The sequence below is a fragment of the Ptychodera flava genome, chromosome 11, assembly GCF_041260155.1.
Source record: "Ptychodera flava strain L36383 chromosome 11, AS_Pfla_20210202, whole genome shotgun sequence".
Classification (NCBI taxonomy): domain Eukaryota; kingdom Metazoa; phylum Hemichordata; class Enteropneusta; family Ptychoderidae; genus Ptychodera; species Ptychodera flava.
In genome coordinates this window covers 34169117-34188791 of record NC_091938.1, presented here as the reverse complement: position 1 = coordinate 34188791, position 19675 = coordinate 34169117, and the positions used below count along the sequence as shown (strand labels likewise).

General features: G+C 36.9%; 1 protein-coding gene across 1 annotated transcript in view; it reads left to right on the top strand.

The window, feature by feature from the left end:
* Positions 1-19134, top strand: part of LOC139144136 (disco-interacting protein 2 homolog C-like) — a 72509-nt gene extending 53375 nt beyond the window's left edge. The window contains exons 12-38 of the mRNA XM_070714801.1: positions 287-410; positions 774-877; positions 1394-1561; positions 2001-2094; positions 3054-3173; positions 3374-3488; positions 3948-4087; positions 4584-4720; positions 5038-5118; positions 5310-5437; positions 5839-5923; positions 6354-6452; positions 7114-7205; positions 7489-7642; positions 8124-8204; positions 8718-8883; positions 9520-9659; positions 9916-10077; positions 10494-10624; positions 11089-11180; positions 11563-11639; positions 11979-12149; positions 12681-12800; positions 13008-13082; positions 13636-13810; positions 14492-14615; positions 15408-19134. Of these exons, the coding sequence (XP_070570902.1) occupies positions 287-410; positions 774-877; positions 1394-1561; positions 2001-2094; positions 3054-3173; positions 3374-3488; positions 3948-4087; positions 4584-4720; positions 5038-5118; positions 5310-5437; positions 5839-5923; positions 6354-6452; positions 7114-7205; positions 7489-7642; positions 8124-8204; positions 8718-8883; positions 9520-9659; positions 9916-10077; positions 10494-10624; positions 11089-11180; positions 11563-11639; positions 11979-12149; positions 12681-12800; positions 13008-13082; positions 13636-13810; positions 14492-14615; positions 15408-15660 (3408 nt within the window). The 3' untranslated portion in view covers positions 15661-19134. The remainder of the gene's footprint in view (positions 1-286; positions 411-773; positions 878-1393; positions 1562-2000; positions 2095-3053; positions 3174-3373; positions 3489-3947; positions 4088-4583; positions 4721-5037; positions 5119-5309; positions 5438-5838; positions 5924-6353; positions 6453-7113; positions 7206-7488; positions 7643-8123; positions 8205-8717; positions 8884-9519; positions 9660-9915; positions 10078-10493; positions 10625-11088; positions 11181-11562; positions 11640-11978; positions 12150-12680; positions 12801-13007; positions 13083-13635; positions 13811-14491; positions 14616-15407) is intronic.
* The last annotated feature ends 541 nt before the right edge of the window (positions 19135-19675 follow it).

The following is a 19675-nucleotide window of genomic DNA, read 5'->3' as shown; positions in this document are numbered from 1 at the left end:
TACCTGTATCCATTGAAGTACCTGTTTCTAGAAAGGTGAGACATTGTTGCTATGGGTCGATAGCTTTGGTGAGAGCAGTTGGGAAATTACCGTGGTGATGCCATGTGATGTGCAACTGGGAGCTTGTGTCTCATGAATTTTGTACCAAGTTGCATACTATTGTAAAAAGAGTTGTGAATGCATTGTACAAGTTAATTGTCTTCCTTTGAAGAATTGACTTACTCACATCCTATTGCACATAACAGATTCTCATCATAATGTTATACCTTGTCATTCAATATTACAGGATGCTGGAAGTCAACAGATTGGGTTTTTACTTGGTAGTTGTTCAGTGACTGTAGCACTCACCAGTGAAGCCTGTCTGAAAACACTGGCCAAAACACAAACTGGCGAAGTTGTCACCTTTAAAGGTATGAATTTAACTTTTCTATTCACTTCATGACAAATCTATCAGGGATTTATTTATGTCCTCATATTTAGGAATTTCGCTCAATGAGACTTTATGACAGGGTTACAAACACAAGGTGACAAAGACAGATACCTTTGATAACAGGAACAGTTGATTCACACCATCCTTCAAGAAAAGCCTGTTTTGCATATAAAGTTTCAGTACACCTGCTTTTGAGTCACAATGACGTTACTCACAGTTATCAACTTCAATGATATCAAATCTGGCAGCTTTCACCTTGCGTTTTATGACATGAAAAATGATATGACTGTAATTATGATTTTGATTTTATTTTGATTTGATTTGATTTGACTTGATTTGATAGGATGGCCAAGGTTAACATGGTTTATAACAGAACATTTAACAAAGCCTCCCAAAGACTGGTCCCTTCCACCAAGGCTTTCTGAAGAGACACCAGCATACATTGAAGTAAGTAGAGTTTTGTCTGTGCTTTGTGTTTGAGAAGAATAATTCTTGAGCATCATTTAAAAATGTTGGAGAAATTGATCCCAACACGCCATACCGGAGATATCTTTTGTTGAATATCAAGATCGTTTGTCCCCCCCCAGATTGATTTTTGCATTTTGCAGGATATAATGGTGTACATCATTATATTATGCGCATGATTCCTGATAATGTTCAACTTGGTGGAAGCATTTATCAAAATGTTGTGATTGTGTAGTTCCTGTGTTTGAGACACGTGTGTTTAGGGGTACCAGTAACATGTATGGGTCTGTGTTTTGGATAAAAAACATCCAAACAAAACTCACAAAGACGGTTTTGTGGAGGAAGGGATATTATTCAGTGAGGTTTGAATCAATGTAAAATGAAACTGCATATTGCATGATCAATCATGTGAAGATAGTGTCAAGACATGGCACTGTTTGTTCAATTACATGCTGTGGGCTGACTTACTTAATAATTGTGTATGTGATGTGTTTTCAGTACACGACAGGTAAAGATGGCAGTGTGATGGGTGTGACTGTGACAAGATCAGCAATGCTGTGTCACTGTAGAACACTGACTGCAGCCTGTAACTACACGGAAGGTGAAGTCATGGTCAATGTCCTGGATTTCAAGAGAGATGTGGGAATGTGGCATGGAATACTGACAGTAAGTTGGAATCAGATCATGGCTGTGGTGTAGTGTGAAACTGTGCCAAGGGGAAGTGACTTGTAACATCTGTGGAAAATTCTAATCTGTCACAATGCAATTAATAAAAATGACAGTTTTGAGAGTTGTGTGGAAGGACAGACACTATCACACATCCTGCTCTGAAGAATTGTAAAGTATTCATTTGCAGGATGTGTCTTTTATATCCACAAATATTAAAAAAATAAACATTTGACACCAGTCTACTTTTACATGTTCAACTTGTGGTGGTTTCCATTGACCAGTTCCTCTGTAAAACAGTCACTGTAAACTCTGTAGCAGACATGCCAGACTTTCTAATCTCACACCACAACTACAATATATCAAGCAAAATGTCCCCATAACTCAAACCTCACTACCTAAATTCTAAGTCTGAGTGTATATCTCTCTATCTTCACAGTCTGTGTTCAATGGAATGCATGTGGTGTTTGTACCGTACTCTCTGATGAAAATCAACCCTGCATCCTGGCTTCACATGGTCACCAAGTTCAAAGGTAAGTACCGCAGAGTGAATGAACCCAAGCACCATCATCTGTTTTTAAAGGGGAAGTTCACCAAGGATGATATTTACATATGTGGTAGCTCTGTGGTCATTTACCCAGGAAAAACTATTTTCACCATTAATAACTCGCGGGATTTAAAAAAAAACGATAAAATAGTACAGGAAATTGCCCATGTAATTTGAATCATGGGAAAAAAGCTCTAAACTTGGAGCTTGCATAATGTGATATGGAAGGGACCATCTTCGGACGGGTATGGCCCCCACATTGTCCACTCACAGTAACACAGTAGTAAACAGCAACACAAAATCTGACAGTGGAAAGTTTATTATAAGTGATTCATTGTTTATGCAAGGATAAACAGTATAAACAAAAATTATGTAAATACGCACAGCCTGGTTTAAGCATGGGTGAGTGGACAATGCCATACCCATGGGAAAATGGTCCCTTCCATATCACATTATGCAAGCTCCAAGCTTGGCGCTTTTTCCCATGATTCAAATTACATGGGCAACTTCCTGTACTATTTCTATCGTTTTTTGTAAAAAATCTTGCGAGTTATAAATGGCGAAAATAGCTTTTCCGGGGTAAGTGACTACAAAGCTGGCACATATGTGAAAATCATCCTTGGTGCACTTCCCCTATATGTTGAGCAATGTCTTGTTGCATTGTGTTGAGATAGTTGGCCGTTTATGTCCTTTGTATACAAGGAAATGTATTCCAGACATGGATATTCAAGGGAATCTCAACAAAAAATTATGTCAGTTCTCATTACGAAGGGTTACATGAACAAGTTAGCTTTAGGTACCATGAAATGGGATCAGACAACAAAGCTGACATTGGATCGTAAAGTCTGATGGTACATTAAGGGACTTTTTAGAGAAAGATTTGGACCGTGTGACTGTTGTATGTGTTGATCATAATAACACCACTTCGTGTTGACTTTGTTACAGCGTCAGTAGCGGTTGTGAAGTCACGTGATATGCACTGGGGATTAGTTGCCCAGAAAGAACACAAAGACGTCAACTTGTCATCGTTGAGAATGTTACTAGTAGCTGATGGTGCAAATCCTTGTAAGTATATAGTATTCAAATTGCAACCCTAAGATGTATGTTTTCATATAAATATACAGATACTGACATTTACTCATTATCATATTATCTATCACTGAGAAATATACATGTCTCCCACCATTCTACTCATATCCACCCATGATGGTACTAATACATGTGTCAACTCAGTGATTGATATCTATTCTGTTTGTAACTTGCAGGGTCATTGTCTTCCTGTGATGCCTTCTTGAACACATTCCAGAGTAAAGGATTGAAACCAGAGACCATCTGTCCCTGTGCTGGCTCTCCAGAGGCACTCACCATTGCTGTCAGAAGGTAAGTCGTGAAATGCTTTGAAATATCGCCAGGGTACACTCTTGACATCAAGGAACAAAAGGATGTGAAAGAGTATCATCACTCTAGATTTGATTTCTTTCTGTTGACACAAGGCAGAACAATGAGTGTCACGTAAAGTATTACAGTTTGTGGCATAAAAAAATAGACATGTCTTCCAATACCCTCTCAAACATTTGAATGATGCTTCACAAGAATGAGTTGATATTTGTTCCTTTGTGGCTAATTTTAATATCCAATGATGCTGACACGAACTGAAAATTACCATGACAGAAAATGAAATTTTGCCTTGTTTTGAGTGACATGCTTATCTGTGTAGTCTTAATTTTGTTGTTTAAATTCATGTCTCTCAGTAGGAAATAAGGGTGTATAAATGTAAGAAAAGAAAGAGAAACACCTACAAAATGACTGATGATATTTAACATTGTTTTGACATTGCAGGCCAGGAAAGCTTGGTAACACAGCAACAGGTCGTGGAGTCTTGTCAATGTCTGGGTTGAGTTATGGTGTAGTGAGGGTTGACACTGATGATAAGCTAACCTCACTCACTCTACAAGATGTTGGTGTTGTCATACCTGGAGGTAGGAATACAGTAATCTTTTATTGAGTATTCCAGTGAAGTGAAAAAACATAGGCTATTACTATGCAAAACTAAGAACATTACAATTAACAAGGAACTTTGTTATCAGCAGGTTTGATTTTCTAGATATTAGACAGTAGCTTTCTTAGCAATACCTGCACAATTATCATTAACAATACTGATCAATGTATATACAGCTATTTCCAGATACTTGTTTTAAGCTCGGTACTGTTTAGGTGCAACTCATTCTTAAACTAATCATTTTACTTATAATTTGAAGTTTCCACTGTCAAGGAATGTGTTTCTCAAAGTGGTTGAATGATGACATGCATAAAGTACGCCTTCAAATACAGACAACATGCATTTAGCTCATTGTAAACATATTGATATGTGTGTACCTACGGTATGCACTACTTGCATTGATTTAATCAATAATTTCCAATTAATTGCTTTGCCATGAAAATGGTAAGCATCTTTCAATCATAAATGTTTTCCAGCTATTATGGCTGTAATCAAGATTGAAGGCCCTCCATACCTGTGCAAAACAGATGAGGTCGGTGAACTGTGCATACACTCTGGTGCTATTGGGTCTTCGTACTGGGGACTACCTGGCATTTCAACTGCTGTTTTCAAGGTAAATAACATCATATACTTCACTTGAACATTGATGTATGTCTCAAAATCTGAAGTAAAAATATATCCTGAAAGATTTAAACACCAGGCCACCAACTCAGAGATACAGTGAAATCTTCCCTCCAAGACAGTGCGAAACAAAGACCACAATAGTAAGGACAGGTTGTTCAAGCCACACTTTGATCAGTCAAATAACATTTTACTGCTACACCAACTTTTAACATTCCCAAAGTTGCCTCTAAAGGACAGATTTCATAATTTTCTATTATTTGTGTCTCGGTAGTTTTTTAACACATACCATTTCAACTTGGCTTTCAGATCCAGCCATTGGCCAATGATGGCAGACCGGTCAGTGAACATTCATTTGTCAGGACTGGCTTGTTGGGATTCCTTGGTCCGGTAAGTAAACACCATGGCAGTTTTCACTCTGTGTTTTCACTAGAGGTACTTCTATCAGCAATATTTTCATGGCCATGTTCAATACAAACTTTCAGCATGTGCATGTTGCTTTGAAGTGAATTCAGCCATAAAGACATGCCATAGTGACTTCATCGGAGAACTGATTATATTGTTGTATATCTACATGACAGGGTGGGCTTGTGTTCGTATGTGGCAAGACAGAAGGGTTGATGCAAGTGAGTGGTAGGAGACATAATACAGATGACATCATAGCTACAGTACTGGCAGTGGAACCCATGAAATTTATTTACAGAGGAAGGTAAGCAATGCTCTACAATGTAGATAACAGTCTGCTGGTAGTGTCTGTGCGACTATTTATTTGAATACCTTCGTTGAAGTGGCAGTACCATCATGTCATTTTGGTTGCTGTTTCAAATTCTCTGTACTCAGTTGCTCCAGAATGGCTCTGTCAATGATAGATAAAGACACATTTTGGAGAAATGAAGTAGTTCTGAACAGCCATCTCTGTGGAGAAATCAAGAATGAATTCACAGGGTCTTGTAAAAGGGAAAGTGTAACAGGTGATTCCATCAGTGAAGAACTGTCTTTGCAGATGGCTTGCAAAGATTCTGGAGTTTTCTAGGTAAATGGGACAATATTCAAAATGGCTTTTGGCTGCACAATTGTTTTCTTTATTTATGATTATGTTTTGGATTTCAGAATTGCAGTATTCTCTCACAAAGTACTGCGGGATGAGCGTGTCATTGTCATCGCTGAACAAAGACCAGATGCAACAGAGGAAGAGGTAAGGTCTTCTTAACCAGTGTAAATGCCACCAATAAATCCCAATGGGAAGGAAATTGTGATTGAAGTTTTGTGTCTGTAGGAATAGTTATTTACCACTTCATGATGTAACAATTGATTTATTGAATATTATGCCAGCACAGGAGACCAAACAAAATGTGTCTATTTCTGTTTTGTGCTTTTGTTTCAATGCTGTATGTTCAATGAATGGTCTACAATTTATATATGAATGGTAGTTCTATTCATTGGTAGTCATGTTTATGAATCAAGCAATGTTCTGTTGATTGTTATCGCTATAAAAACATTGTTATATTGGAATATCAGAAATATTACATTGAAATATTCCATCAAGGTTTGAGAAATATTGCCAGTATGGTGGTCTCTTTGATTTATCATTCTCCAATGTTTCTATATGATGGTTAATGTTACAGTGTTTCCAATGGATGAGTAGAGTTCTACAAGCCATAGATAGCATTCATCAAGTTGGTGTCTACTGTCTCATGTTAGTGCCTCACAACACACTTCCCAAGGTAACGTAGATCAAATTCAGACACAGCAGAGTTTTTGCTGGAGTTTAGAAATTTTAGAATACAATTCAGGAAACCGAAGGAGCATTACAGCTTTGTTGCATCTTGACTGTATTAATATTCAGAGGGAGCTGACTAAATTGAATAGAAAACCCAGATAGCATTTATTTGTATACCACCTTTAACCAGAATGACTTAGTGCTGAGCAGTTCCCACTCTTACTGAAGAGAGCAAGAGAGCAGCCATACTCTGTGCAGACTGCAGAACCCAGTAAGGGGCAAAGATACAGTGAAAGCAAAACATGAGATATTTGTTCCATTCATGATCAGTGGTGTTAAGTAGATGACATATGAATAGAAATCTTTGCAGAAGTAATGCTTACATTACTCAAGAACCTTAGCAGCTGTGTGTTTGTCTTTATAAAAATCTCTGCACTAGAATCATTAGAATCATTATCAAATGATCTCACTCAATCAAAACTCTTCATTCAAACAGTTGAACAATCTAACATATTTCAAATTGTTATGTGTATGGTTCCTAGAATAAACCAAGTAGTGTTTTTCCCATGGTATTGTACTCCTAGTACATTTTGTCAGCCATTCATATGCCTTGTAATCTTCCTACAGATTGGTAACTGATATTTCATCTCCATTGTCTATTTCAGACTCCCCTAGGTGGAATACATATCAATGAAACTAGGAATAAGTATTTAGAAGGAACCCTGCACCCAACCAATGTACTCATGTGCCCACATACGTAAGTTTCAGTCTACATCCCACGTACTGCAAGCTATATTGCTCAGACCTGTTTCACTACAGCCTAATTACTATGGACATTATCTGTTGATTTTCAACACCAAATATTGTATTGAAACAAACATTTATGGATGCATTTCCTCAAAGTAATCAAATTCAAATTCAATTTATAAACATCGGTGAAAGGAAATTCTGACATGGCTCTGAAAATTTCGGACACAACATTTTATCCCGTGCACAATCACATTATATCATCGATATATATTATGTTTTTCCATTTCTAGATGTGTGACAAATCTTCCAAAGCCCAGGATCAAACCGGCAGAAGTTGGGCCGGCTTCCGTTCTCATGGGTAACCTTGTCAGTGGTAGCAGAATTGCCGGTGCATCTGGTAGAGAGATTGGTCTCATAGATGAAGACAGTGATACTGCAAGGAAGGTATGTATTCAGATTTGAAATATGCATATTCATGAGTCAATAGCCTATGTCAAATACCATAGCCATGTAGCAATTGCACTTTATCATAAAGCAATTAACATAATATTGATATTGTAACTATCAAAGTCAGCAATTTTGATTGACATGTGTTAGACAGTTGGAAAGAAGTTGTTCCTTGCCCTGAAAAGAGGAGTACTTTAGAAAGTTACATACACAACTATATTTTAACAGATTATGTATTGACAGAGTGGTTGATCAACTGAACCATGCACACTCTTGTCAAATGATGCATATTTTGTAGCATACCACATATAAACCAAACATCATGTTCATGTACAGCTGGTGACATTGATGTTGTCCTTTTAGTTCTTGCCAGAGATATGCTAAAAAAGAATAAAACTTCAGACTATTATCAGTGCAAGTAGTTTTAATCTACCTCAAACTATAACACTTAAAGTTTTAACCATTTTCTTTTCCACAGTACCAATTTTTGTCAGAGGTGCTGAGATGGAGAGCACAGACAACACCAGATCATGTACTATTTAACTTACTGAATTCAAAGGTAAGCCAGGCGTTCCTTTAACTTACTGCTACCTGCAGACTTCTTGACAAGTTACAGAAGATATCATAGCACCACAAGAAGTAACACAAATGTGGCATCTGTGTTTCCAATATCACATGTTACATGTACAGATAGTACATGTAAGTTCAACAAAAGACACATTGAGACAACATCCCATGCAGAGGACTGTTATCACAGCTTTGCCAGTCAGTGTCCAAGAAGTCATGTTGTGGAAAAACTTTCTTTGTTACAAACAGAGTTGAAATCATTCAAACTTTAGGACCAGTGTTTCCTATCATCTAGGTGACTCTTCTTTCAATGCTTTAACTTTTACAGTTTCACCATCAGTTATTGGTATATCCTCATTGTTTTCATTAGGGTTTGTAGAACTGTATCCATACAAATTGATGTGACCCAATGACAGTTCTCAGGTAGTGAACAGAGTTTTCTATAAAGTAATGCATGCACAAAGTGAATCCAATCTACTAATAATTCTGTACTTTGTCTTGACAGGGCAATATAGGGAGTACTCTGACATGTTTACAACTTCATAAGAAATCTGAAAGAGTTGCTGCTTTCCTCCATGACAAGGTCAAGGTCAATACTGGAGATCATGTAGCGTTGATATATCCACCTGGTGTTGAGCTGATTGTAGCATTCTATGCATGTCTCTATATCGGTAAGTCAACATTGTCGTCCTTGAAATATGATACTGTGATAAGAATGTTTTGCTCAAGGCAAGACAAAAATTCAACTTATTGCCAGGTTTGAAGTCATGTTAATAAGATATATTTTGTGTGGATTGATGAGAACTTCAGACGTAACAGGCTATTTACAAGATTTGACAACAAAGTTTATAATGTTATAAATTCTTAACACAGCCCAAAGGCATAGTTTAAAAGACAAATACTCAAGTTTTCATAACTTTTCCATAATTTTTGTTCTTTAAACCAAATACATTTCAATATTCTTCTCCCTGAAGTGTGTTGAAATAACAAGTATTTGCCATGTCAATGCAATACAAAGTGTATTATATGCAGTGTTGTTGTTGACAAATGAAATCTAGTCTTGACATAATTCACTTGTCAATAATAACCTCATTTCACAACTAGAAATTACAGGCTGTATTTTCAAATTGAATGCTAGGCAGTAAAACATGATCTGGAAAGGAGACGGAGAAACTTGATTTTACACATAACAAAAATACTTGAAAAGACACCAAAAGTTGCAGCTATAGGATCTTGAAAATGGTTGACATTCATACAGTGAGTCAAATCAAAATGGAGTTTTGATTATTCTTCTTATTCCACTGTAGGTGCTGTTCCAGTTGCTATTCGTCCTCCCCATGCTCAGAATATTCTGACAACCCTTCCAACTGTCAGGATGATTGTTGAAGTCAGCAAATCAAGAGCTGTCCTCACAACATCAGCTATCATCAAACTGCTCAAGTCAAAGGTGAGACCTTTGAAAGACTGAATGAGATTGGCTGTTTCTACCCTTTTGGCTGTTGTGATTGGTGAAAGTTATCTGTGAAAGCAGCATGGGATTATGTTACATCTCTGATTGGTTGGTTTGAAATTACGTTTTAGTTAAAGATGACAAGAAGTATTGAGAACCCTAAAAATGTCAGGTATTTGAAATAAATGTAGCAAATGATTAAATTGAAAAGAAACTGATGAACTAAAAAGATAACTATTGTTACTTGATGTAGGAAGCTGCTGGTGCAGTGGATGTGAAATCCTGGCCACCAATCGTAGACACAGAAGATGTCCCCAAGAAAAAACTGACCAACTATTACAGAGCACCAACACCAGAACTGCTAGCCTATCTAGATTTTAGTGTATCAACTACAGGAATGCTGGCAGGTATCAAGGTAAGCTATTTCAATGACTACAAGATATTTGTGTATGAAACTGTGTCATAAAAAGACAGTTAAACATATGTGACAGGTTTTCTACCTTACATGTATTCATGCCAACGCAACATCATAGTAGTAAAAAACCCTCTGTAATTTTGATGAAATTTCAATGCTGCCTGTTACTTTTCATATGGCCATATTTCTTCCTGTTGTCCTCAAATATGGTATATGATAACAATATTTTGTAAAGATAGCGTACCTGCACAAAGGGAGCCTTTCATATAACTGAGGCAATGCTAGCAAATTTGCTTTCAGGAACAGGACGATCAAAAGTGGATGCTGCAATGTCTATGGACAGTGTTAGTAACTAATTATGTTCATCTGGCATTTTAATGATTACCACTCACTTTGATTTCACTCTATATTTTCAGATGTCCCACTCATCAGCCACAGCATTGTGTAGATCACAGAAGTTACAATGTGAGTTGTATCCATCAAGGATTGTAGCACTGTGTCTGGATCCATACAGTGGCCTTGGCTTTGTCTTGTGGGTGCTAAGCAGGTATGGCAATCCCATCATGCATCTGTGTCTTCAGTAGTCTCAGCTATTACCAGGGTAGGGACTAGACATACTCTCTGACCTGTTAAGAAGTAAGGTGCTGAGTGTGAGGGTTGGGCCATTTTACACTCCAACAAACTGGGGGAAAGCAACAAATATCTGAAATGCACAATCCATGACTGAGGCTAAAAGGGGCAGCTGTTTCATAATAAGAAGAGGGGGAAATATGTAGATATCAAGGGAAAATTATAACAACCAGTAAGTTGTGAAATTTCTAACATTTACAGTTTCAAAATGTTGAACTATTGGTAAATGAGCAGTTATGGACAGAAAATTTGTATGTTGATGCAAGAATATCCAGACACTTTGGAGTCTGAGATTCTAAGTCCTACAAAGATTGTGAAACACCAAATTACTGGATCCTTACTTCCCAAATACTTAATTATCCTTCTGTGTTGTTTATGCAGTGTTTACTCAGGGCATCAGTCAATTCTAATCCCTCCCTCTGAAGTTGAAATGAATCCTGGTCTGTGGCTGACATCTTTGAGCCAATTCAAAGGTGAGTATTTTCAATCCATTGTTAAACACCCATTTCAAAACCATTGATATTAAATGTGAAGGTGATTTTGTCCTTTCTTGCTCTCCATGTCCATAATTTTATATGCTTCAAAAAGTAAGAAGTGTTGTCATAGTTTGTGGTCATATATTCAGTCATTTCACCTTTGTACAACACTACAACAACAATAGTTAAAAAAGTAAAAAAGTATGAGCCCCAGTTCATTGATGAGAGCACTGCTGCGCATGTAAAACACAAAGGTTACCCTTCCAACCTGTACTGTGCATCTTGACCACAAAGTCAATGTTGAATTAATACCCCAGTACATCAGCAATTTTCAGAAATATCTTCTGACTGTAGTTGTTTCTTCTTTAACCCATTTCAGTGAGAGACACATTCTGTTCATATTCGGTGATGGAACTTTGTACTAAGGGTCTTGGAACATCTACAACTCAACTCAAGGTAAGTACATGCTGCTGTGTCAGTCAGAAATATCTGATCTCATGACCTCATCACAAAACAAGAAAACCTTTAAGTTTGCTTAGATACACAAACATACAGAGAATAATATCTGTATGATGTGTCAAGTCCATATATGAACACATTCTAGTCTTTAGTAAATATTACTATGTAGTAGATGTCATCCCCATAAGTTAAGTGTTTCAAATTGAAGGGCACTCTGACACATGTATAAGAGCAAATTATTTTCATAAATTACAGTGATTTTCATTTACATGGTTATAGATATTCTTTTGCTGATCTATTCTGACTGGAATTTTGACTTTTTACCTCTTTCCTCAGGCCAAAAGTGTAGATCTGACGTGCGTACGTACCTGTGTTGTTGTGGCAGAGGAAAGACCTCGCATTGCCCTCTGTAATTCCTTCAGTAAGTTATTCCGACCATTGGGCTTGTCACCCAGAGCTGTCAGTACCTCATTTGGATGTAGAGTCAATGTGGCTATATGTCTTCAGGTAAGCTGGCAACAATGTTCAAATGCTATAAAGATAACAGCATTCTTCAATGTTACAGATAAGATGTTCCCAACAGCAACACAATCACAGGTCATTCTACATAATGATTTTAAATGAGAGTTAATCAACGTTCTGAATGGCAGTTACTGATTGGTTAATCACTTTGTGTAGCTTGACATGGAAAACATGATTTGTTGCTTAACATGTGTTACTTGAAGTAAATTGTTATCTATCTTTTTGTGAATGAACCTGTTGCAGTTTCCAGTGATAATAAAATGCTCTGGGTATGTCAATGATTCCACTCTGTAATAAAAATTACACGCTGTGTTCTTCACACCAAGTACACCCAAGAGATCACACAATAATGGTTTAAACAAACCCACATGTGTAAACGTGTATGGAAATACACATACTTGTATGTGCGTTTGTGCATATGGATTTGTTTGTACTGTGGTCTATTTGATTTCTGGGTTTTAACCCATTCATCTGCTACATAAACCAACCCTATGATTTGTGTATCTGTGTTTACAGGGTGCTTCAAGTCCAGATCCAACTGTAGTGTATGGAGATACCAGAGCCTTACGCAATGACAGAGTAACCTTGGTTGAGAAAGGCAGTCCTGGAAGTATATGCCTTATGGAATCAGGAAAGGTGAGTATGTCACGTCATGGTGGCTGTTTGTCAGGAAGTTGTAATAAACGTTGATCGTTTGTCCTTGAATGTCTGTAAGCATATGGTTGAAGAAAAACCTCTGGTATCCCAGCTTTACTTTCAGTAAAACAGAAACTTTTACAAGAGATCTACAGCAGGTGTATTTGAATTCAGTTTGTAAAGTCTCTTTTGATGTTTTTTCATCAGATTCTTCCCGGTGTGAAGGTAGTGATAGCAAATCCTGAAACCAAGGGACAGTGTGCTGATTCTCACCTTGGAGAGGTAAGATGACATGATTTGATGTGTAAGCTCTGCTGGTGGTGGTGGCTCCTCTCAACAAATTGGAATGTTGTTACTGACATAATCAGAATTCAGACAGTGACAAGACTGCAGCATTACAGTAACATAATGTTTTGAATAACATAGCCCATACTTTGAGCCTCAGTCCTCACTTGCATGAGTGTTATTTGCCATTATTTAATGTTCAAATAAAGAAATCAAAATGAGAATATCTTTTGCACTGTGTTGGAATTATCACTCGGATTACTTCAGCTATAGTGAAATTAATGTGACGTAGATTGTCTGGGTTTATAGATTACGAACAAAGAAAGTATCAGGCAGTAACTGTTGGCAGTGTCTGTACTACTATCACTATATGTGTAGTTTACCCCTGGTTTACCCCCATACCACCATGGTTTAATCCAATCCAAGTCCAGTTTTTTCAGTGGTGAAGTTAGACCTTCAGACAGTGAAATTGGAATACAGGGTCAACGCACATTCAGCTGCTAATCTGTCAGCATTGCTAACCCGTATACGTTAACTTTATGTCTTGTAGGTGTGGGTGAGCAGTCCACACAATTCATGTGGTTACTACACCATCTATGGAGATGACTCATTGCATGCCGATCACTTTGACAGCAAACTGACTACAGGTGATACAGACACAACCTATGCAAGGACTGGGTATCTTGGATTTATTAAAAGAACTGAACTTACACAGGCAGATGGAGGTAAGCCACTGACCATCTCAGCCCTCCCCTTCAAAAAATAATGGTACAGTCCTGTTGTTGATGGCAAAGTTTGGCCTTTGAAGAGGAATATTGATGTGAAAAATTAGAGAGACTGCAATTTAGGATATTGTGTGTGTGTCTGTGTGTGTGTGTCTGTGTGTGTGTGCACATGCACTATATCTGAAAAAGAAAAATATCAAACAAGTGAAATGAAAAGATTGCAAAAGGCAAACAAGTACAGAAGCTGACTGACAGGAAAGATGGTGCTATTGTATGAGGCATACAGGCTGAAATTCTGTTGACAGTAGGTGTGAGGTGAGAAGGCAGTGTAGTGTTAGAAAATGTGATGAAAATGATTCAGACATAGAGCATTAGAAGTGATACTAGCTGGGAGAATACTAAATGTTTTGAAAGAAGAGCAAAATCAAGGTATGGGATAAAAGGTACATAGTGGAATGAAGTGACAGCTGATCGGCTAATGAATTCAAAATCATAGAGAAGTTGAAGCCAGACGTTGCTTATCTAAGTGACTATCGGCCATCAGACAGTGATTTGTCAACCTGCTGGTAAATTCTTGTTTTAACTACGGATTTAATAGGTTTGTTGTAAATGTCATCAAGTGTAAGTACATTTAATTAATTACATTGTTTTGATTGATTACATTGTTTTGATTGGTTACAGGACGCCATGATGCACTGTTTATTGTAGGTTCTCTTGATGAGACCATGATACTACGTGGTATGAGATACCATCCTATTGATATTGAAAATAGTGTACTCAGAGCTCACAAAAGTATCTGTGAATGGTGAGTATCAGGTACAATTGTATTAGCCTTGGAAATGGCATAGCCAGATATCATAAAAGCATGTTTGTAGTAACTCTGTAGTCACTTTGTGGATGTCATGGTAATGTGCACCTCAAAACAGCAAATTTTAGCTTTCCCTCCAACTCCTCAAGGAAACTGAAAACAATTCTCTTTAATTTCTTTCAAAATCAAAAATAGAAATGAGTGGTTTAGAAGGAGAAACGAAGTACCTAAAATCTACTGATATTTGAAATTCAAAATTAAGGCTATACTCTGTCTTAATTGTAAATTTTCACAATAATAGTAATAAGTTTGTTGACTTTGCTGGCTTCAAACCAGTACAAACAGCACATCAGAAATGAAGAAATTAGAGTAAATTGATGAGTGTCAGAAATACTGTCTGTTAGGCACATTCTGCATTTTCTTAGAGTCAACATCACGCTTCAAGTCATATTTCAATCATTACAAAAAGGTATTTGACATATTGATGTAGTGCATGAATGCCCTCCATTGATAATGAGTCATCACTGAGTTGATCAACCATGCATCTGACATAGTATGGTAACATTGAGTAATCAATCATTAGACGGGATACGTCTTGTCAAAAAACCCACCAAAGTAAGTGATACCAGTAGATGGCAAAACTTTTTCCTTCAATGCTGTAGCTGCATCGTCTGTCATCAGTTTACTAAGTAACCACAAGTAGATTTCAGCAAACAGAATACATACCCATTACAATGGCATGAATGATTCATATCACTGAAGATTCCATATTACATTTTGTCATTTCAGTGCTGTATTTACGTGGACCAATTTATTGGTAGTAGTGGTAGAGTTAGATGGGACAGAGAGTGAAGCACTGGATCTGGTGCCACTGGTTACCAACGTTGTCCTGGAAGAACACTACCTGATAGTAGGTGTTGTAGTGGTGGTGGACCCGGCAGTCGTTCCCATCAACTCCAGGGGTGAAAAGCAAAGGATGCATCTCAGAGATGGATTTCTAGCTGACCAATTGGATCCTATCTATGTTGCATACAACATGTAAAACATTCTGTACAGTTTTCCTGCGTGTTCGGAGCGCCGATTTGTATGCGTGTGTTTTAATATAAACTTTAACCAACCATGTCAATCATTGCCTCTTTCAACCACCCCCTGTATGTCAGTCAAAATGGAATGTGCCACCTTAGAGAACAATCAGAACATTCCAATTTGGAGGACGGTGCAGGGTGGAATGTGTTATTGTTGACACAGTATGTATGAATTTTACTGTGTAAGTACAATTTGTCCAGTGACCTGTGCAATTTTCATTTGTAATATTAGTAATATGACTACTCACTTAGAAATGCTAATTCCTTGATCTGGTTGTATACAGTGTATTGCTTTGTCAATCAAATTGAACCACTAGGACAAAACCTCTTCATCTGCTCTTAACTCTTTTACTCATAAACTGATAATATCCATTTTTCTCTGAGTCTGTGTTCAAAAAATGTTATTGTCTAATATTTACAGTGAATTCCATATTCATGTGTTGTGTCAAGTTTAACATTGTTGCGGGCTATTACAAGGTGAAGGCCATTCAGTGGGCAGAAACATGGCCTTGAATCAAACAGCATCACATGGTCACTCAGTTTATAAGTCAAAGAGACTATTTCTGCTAAAAAACGTAGTTTTTGTCAGCAAATACCTTGCAGGCTAACTTTTGAAATTTCAGTCTGTGATGTAAAGTCCACATCTGTGTACCAAGATAAGGCCTGCTACACTAGTGTTTTAGTCTCCAAGGAACATCAATAAAATTCTGGCTTTTTCACTCTGTCATAGCTCTTTCTCTGCTCCAAATCTTGTTCCTAAGTAAACTAAGGTTCCCCCCATGCAATAAATGTACAGTCAGGATGTGTATGTGTCACATATTTGTGATGCTTTAGATATATGTGATGCTGAAGATTCCAAACTGCAATATGTATCCATTATTGTAAGATTTTTACTCTCCTATATTGTCTGCGACTCAATAGCAATTTTATTTGACATAATTTTAATGTGTAAGATGCTAGCTATATGTTACTGTCAATATGCTAAATTTTCCGGGCCTTTCTCCTTTTTTGGATTTTTTTTGTGTTGTTATGGAAATATTTAGATGAAGACCAGTACATGACTTTGTACTGGTGTGTGTGCAAGTGGTTCTATTCTGTGCTATATTATTTTTCAATATTCAATGTCAACTTCTAAAGATTTGAAAGAGCTGTGCTGAGTTGACTGTGCCAACTTTCTAAAATCAAACACTTGCCTTTTGATTCCTTTCAACTTATTTACACTGCTTTTTTATTTTCAGATATTTTTGACCACTTTTGTTGTTTGGGTTTATAATGTGCTCACTCAATGATATCGCAGACAACAGGGACAGATAATGTTTCATTACGATGATGCAGCGTCTCATGAAAACTCACTCACTGTAATGATCTGTCGCATTGCTGCGTTCTGATAGAAAAGACCGTTACCAAATTCAAAACTCAATATGCTGTAGCAAAAGTTGTATTTTCAAAGATTCTCTGATAACTGCGCAATTACGCTGTCTGTAAGAAAATAAGTCATATTCAGATTGTTTATGCAAATTAAACCTCACCGCCTTTGTCACAAATACAGTACAGTTAATTTTTTTAAAGACTTTCTGAATTATGTTAAGACTGAAGCCTACTCATCTGAGTAATTTAAAAGAGAAATATAGCTGAATTTTAAGGTGAAATTTTTACTCTGTTATTTTAGTGTATTAGAGGAAACGATTTTATGTTGACAAAATAGCAAACTGAGTTAACAGAAACTATTGTAAATACTAGAGTTAGTTTAGTGAAAATTATTGACCTCACTGTAGAGATATTGACCTGTGAGAGAAAGTGTTATTGACCTGTTCATGTATTTAATTAATGACCTCTTGAAGAATTATGACTTGTGCCAGGTTGTACTTTTGTTAATATTTGTACACAAACTAGACATTAATTGACAGCTAAGATATAATCATAGCAATGAATGTTTTATTGTTCTTTTTATTATTTTATAATTCTTGAATGATACAACATAATTTACATGATACCAGCTTGAAATTTTTAATTTTGTTTTCCATGAGAAATTTTTTTTGGTGTAATACATGTACTGCCAGGGATGAGTACTCAGCCAATGCGGGCATACAGTGTGGCGTGGTCCTGGCTCTAGAGGGCAGTGTTCAGATAAATGTCAGATAATTGTGAAGTCGAAAATGATAACACGGATACAAAGAGAGCAGACAGGATAAGATACAAATGTAGTTTTAAATGTGAATTCAATTATTCATGAGAATTTTGTAGATCATGATTTTTAGATGAAGCCATGTAAGTTGTTGCTGTTGTAGAAGAGAGTGAGAAAACAAGATGGGAAATATTAATTTGTTAGGGGTCTTTTCAAAAAAAGCTAGAATCAAAAGTCCTGATGTAGACTCCATTTAGAACCAAATAGGACAGTATAGTATATAGATATACTTGACTTCTATCTGCATACAGCACTGGAAACAACATTAACATTTGCAGTTACAAAAATAGAAAGCTTATTGTGAAATACCTTTTTTATGACAATAATCAGACAACACAAAGAGACAGCTATCTCAGCTCTTCCACACAGGTGGTGAAAGAGTTGTGTTCCTAATAAAGCTGCATCTCTCTCGGGATTGCAAGTCTGCTTTTTTTTTGGCATAATGTAAATAATTAGGTATTGTGCAAATCCGTGTCAAACAAAACACATTATAGTATTCATTTTGATTGTGTATTTACGTCATTCCCAGCATGCAGTGTTTGTGTCTGTCAACTATTGATATGCAAATCAAACATTGTAACAATTTCAGAAGATCCTTTGTTTCTCTGTGTGTGGTCTTCTCCCATTTATTATGCAGATTTGAATTAAAGAATACTTTGTAACATTTATGTTAATTTTTCCCGGCCTGTGAATTTTCCTTTGCAACAAGTCAATACACCGACTTATACTATTTCTCAGTTCTTGATCAACTTTCTGTGTCTGATTTTATTTTCAATGTGTGTTACAGATACATAGTTTAGATGCACCTTCATTGGCGAAATCAGCTGTTGGGCTTTGTAGCAAATTCTGATAGCATTAAAAAGACCCTATCATTTGAACTTTGTTTTCACTTTTAGTTTGGGTCGAAATATCATAGTGAAAACGTGAAGTATAAACTCTTCAATACTAAACATATATCGCAAAATATTAAGTTGCCTACAGGGCTCGTTTATATCCTCTGGTGATGCTACTATATGCTTCATATTTGCAGTCCAATAGATAAGTGAAGTTGTTACATGAAATGGCATGCAATTTGACATCAAGGAATACCTATTTGTTTTTGCCATTTCAAACACGTGAAATGGTTATTGCCAAAATATTTGATTTTCCATGACACAATTCCATACGTTTCAAAAGCTATCGTTTTTGTAATTTGATTTACCATGCAATAAAAACTGAACATGTTGGAGGTACTATGTTTCCATCATACCTTTGTTAGTGTCTGTTATCAGCTAACTGCCTGTACAGCTACCTTGACACACAATTTAGAAATTCTTTAGAATACCTCCCATGAAGTGTAGATAAATTGCAGCTTTGAGAGAAGGCATCTGAGTTTACGAAAAAAACTGTCTAGCAATTGCAGGTGGAACTCTAACATGTAGGAAGTCTTTCAGTCTGAGGCGTATACTAGGCTTTCCCTTGCAATTGGCCTTTATGGTGAAGTGCTCTGATCCATACAGACATAAATTTCATTCCCCTTACAACTTTCAGCCCTTACTGAGCAACTCTTTCACCACAGCGATCAACCTCAAACCCATTGTCAATGGTGGCCCTTGACATGTTTTCATGGAACTGAGAATGCAAACAGATTAAAAGAGGGGTGTCCGTGTGTGAGATGTGACCGTAAGGACTGGTTTCTCTTTATCCTGGTGTGTCATAGAGCACAGCATGGACCTCAAGTTCGAGTTTATTGCTGTCCTGTCTGAATCAACAACCCTTCAAAGCTGTGTCGCAAATTGTTAACACGA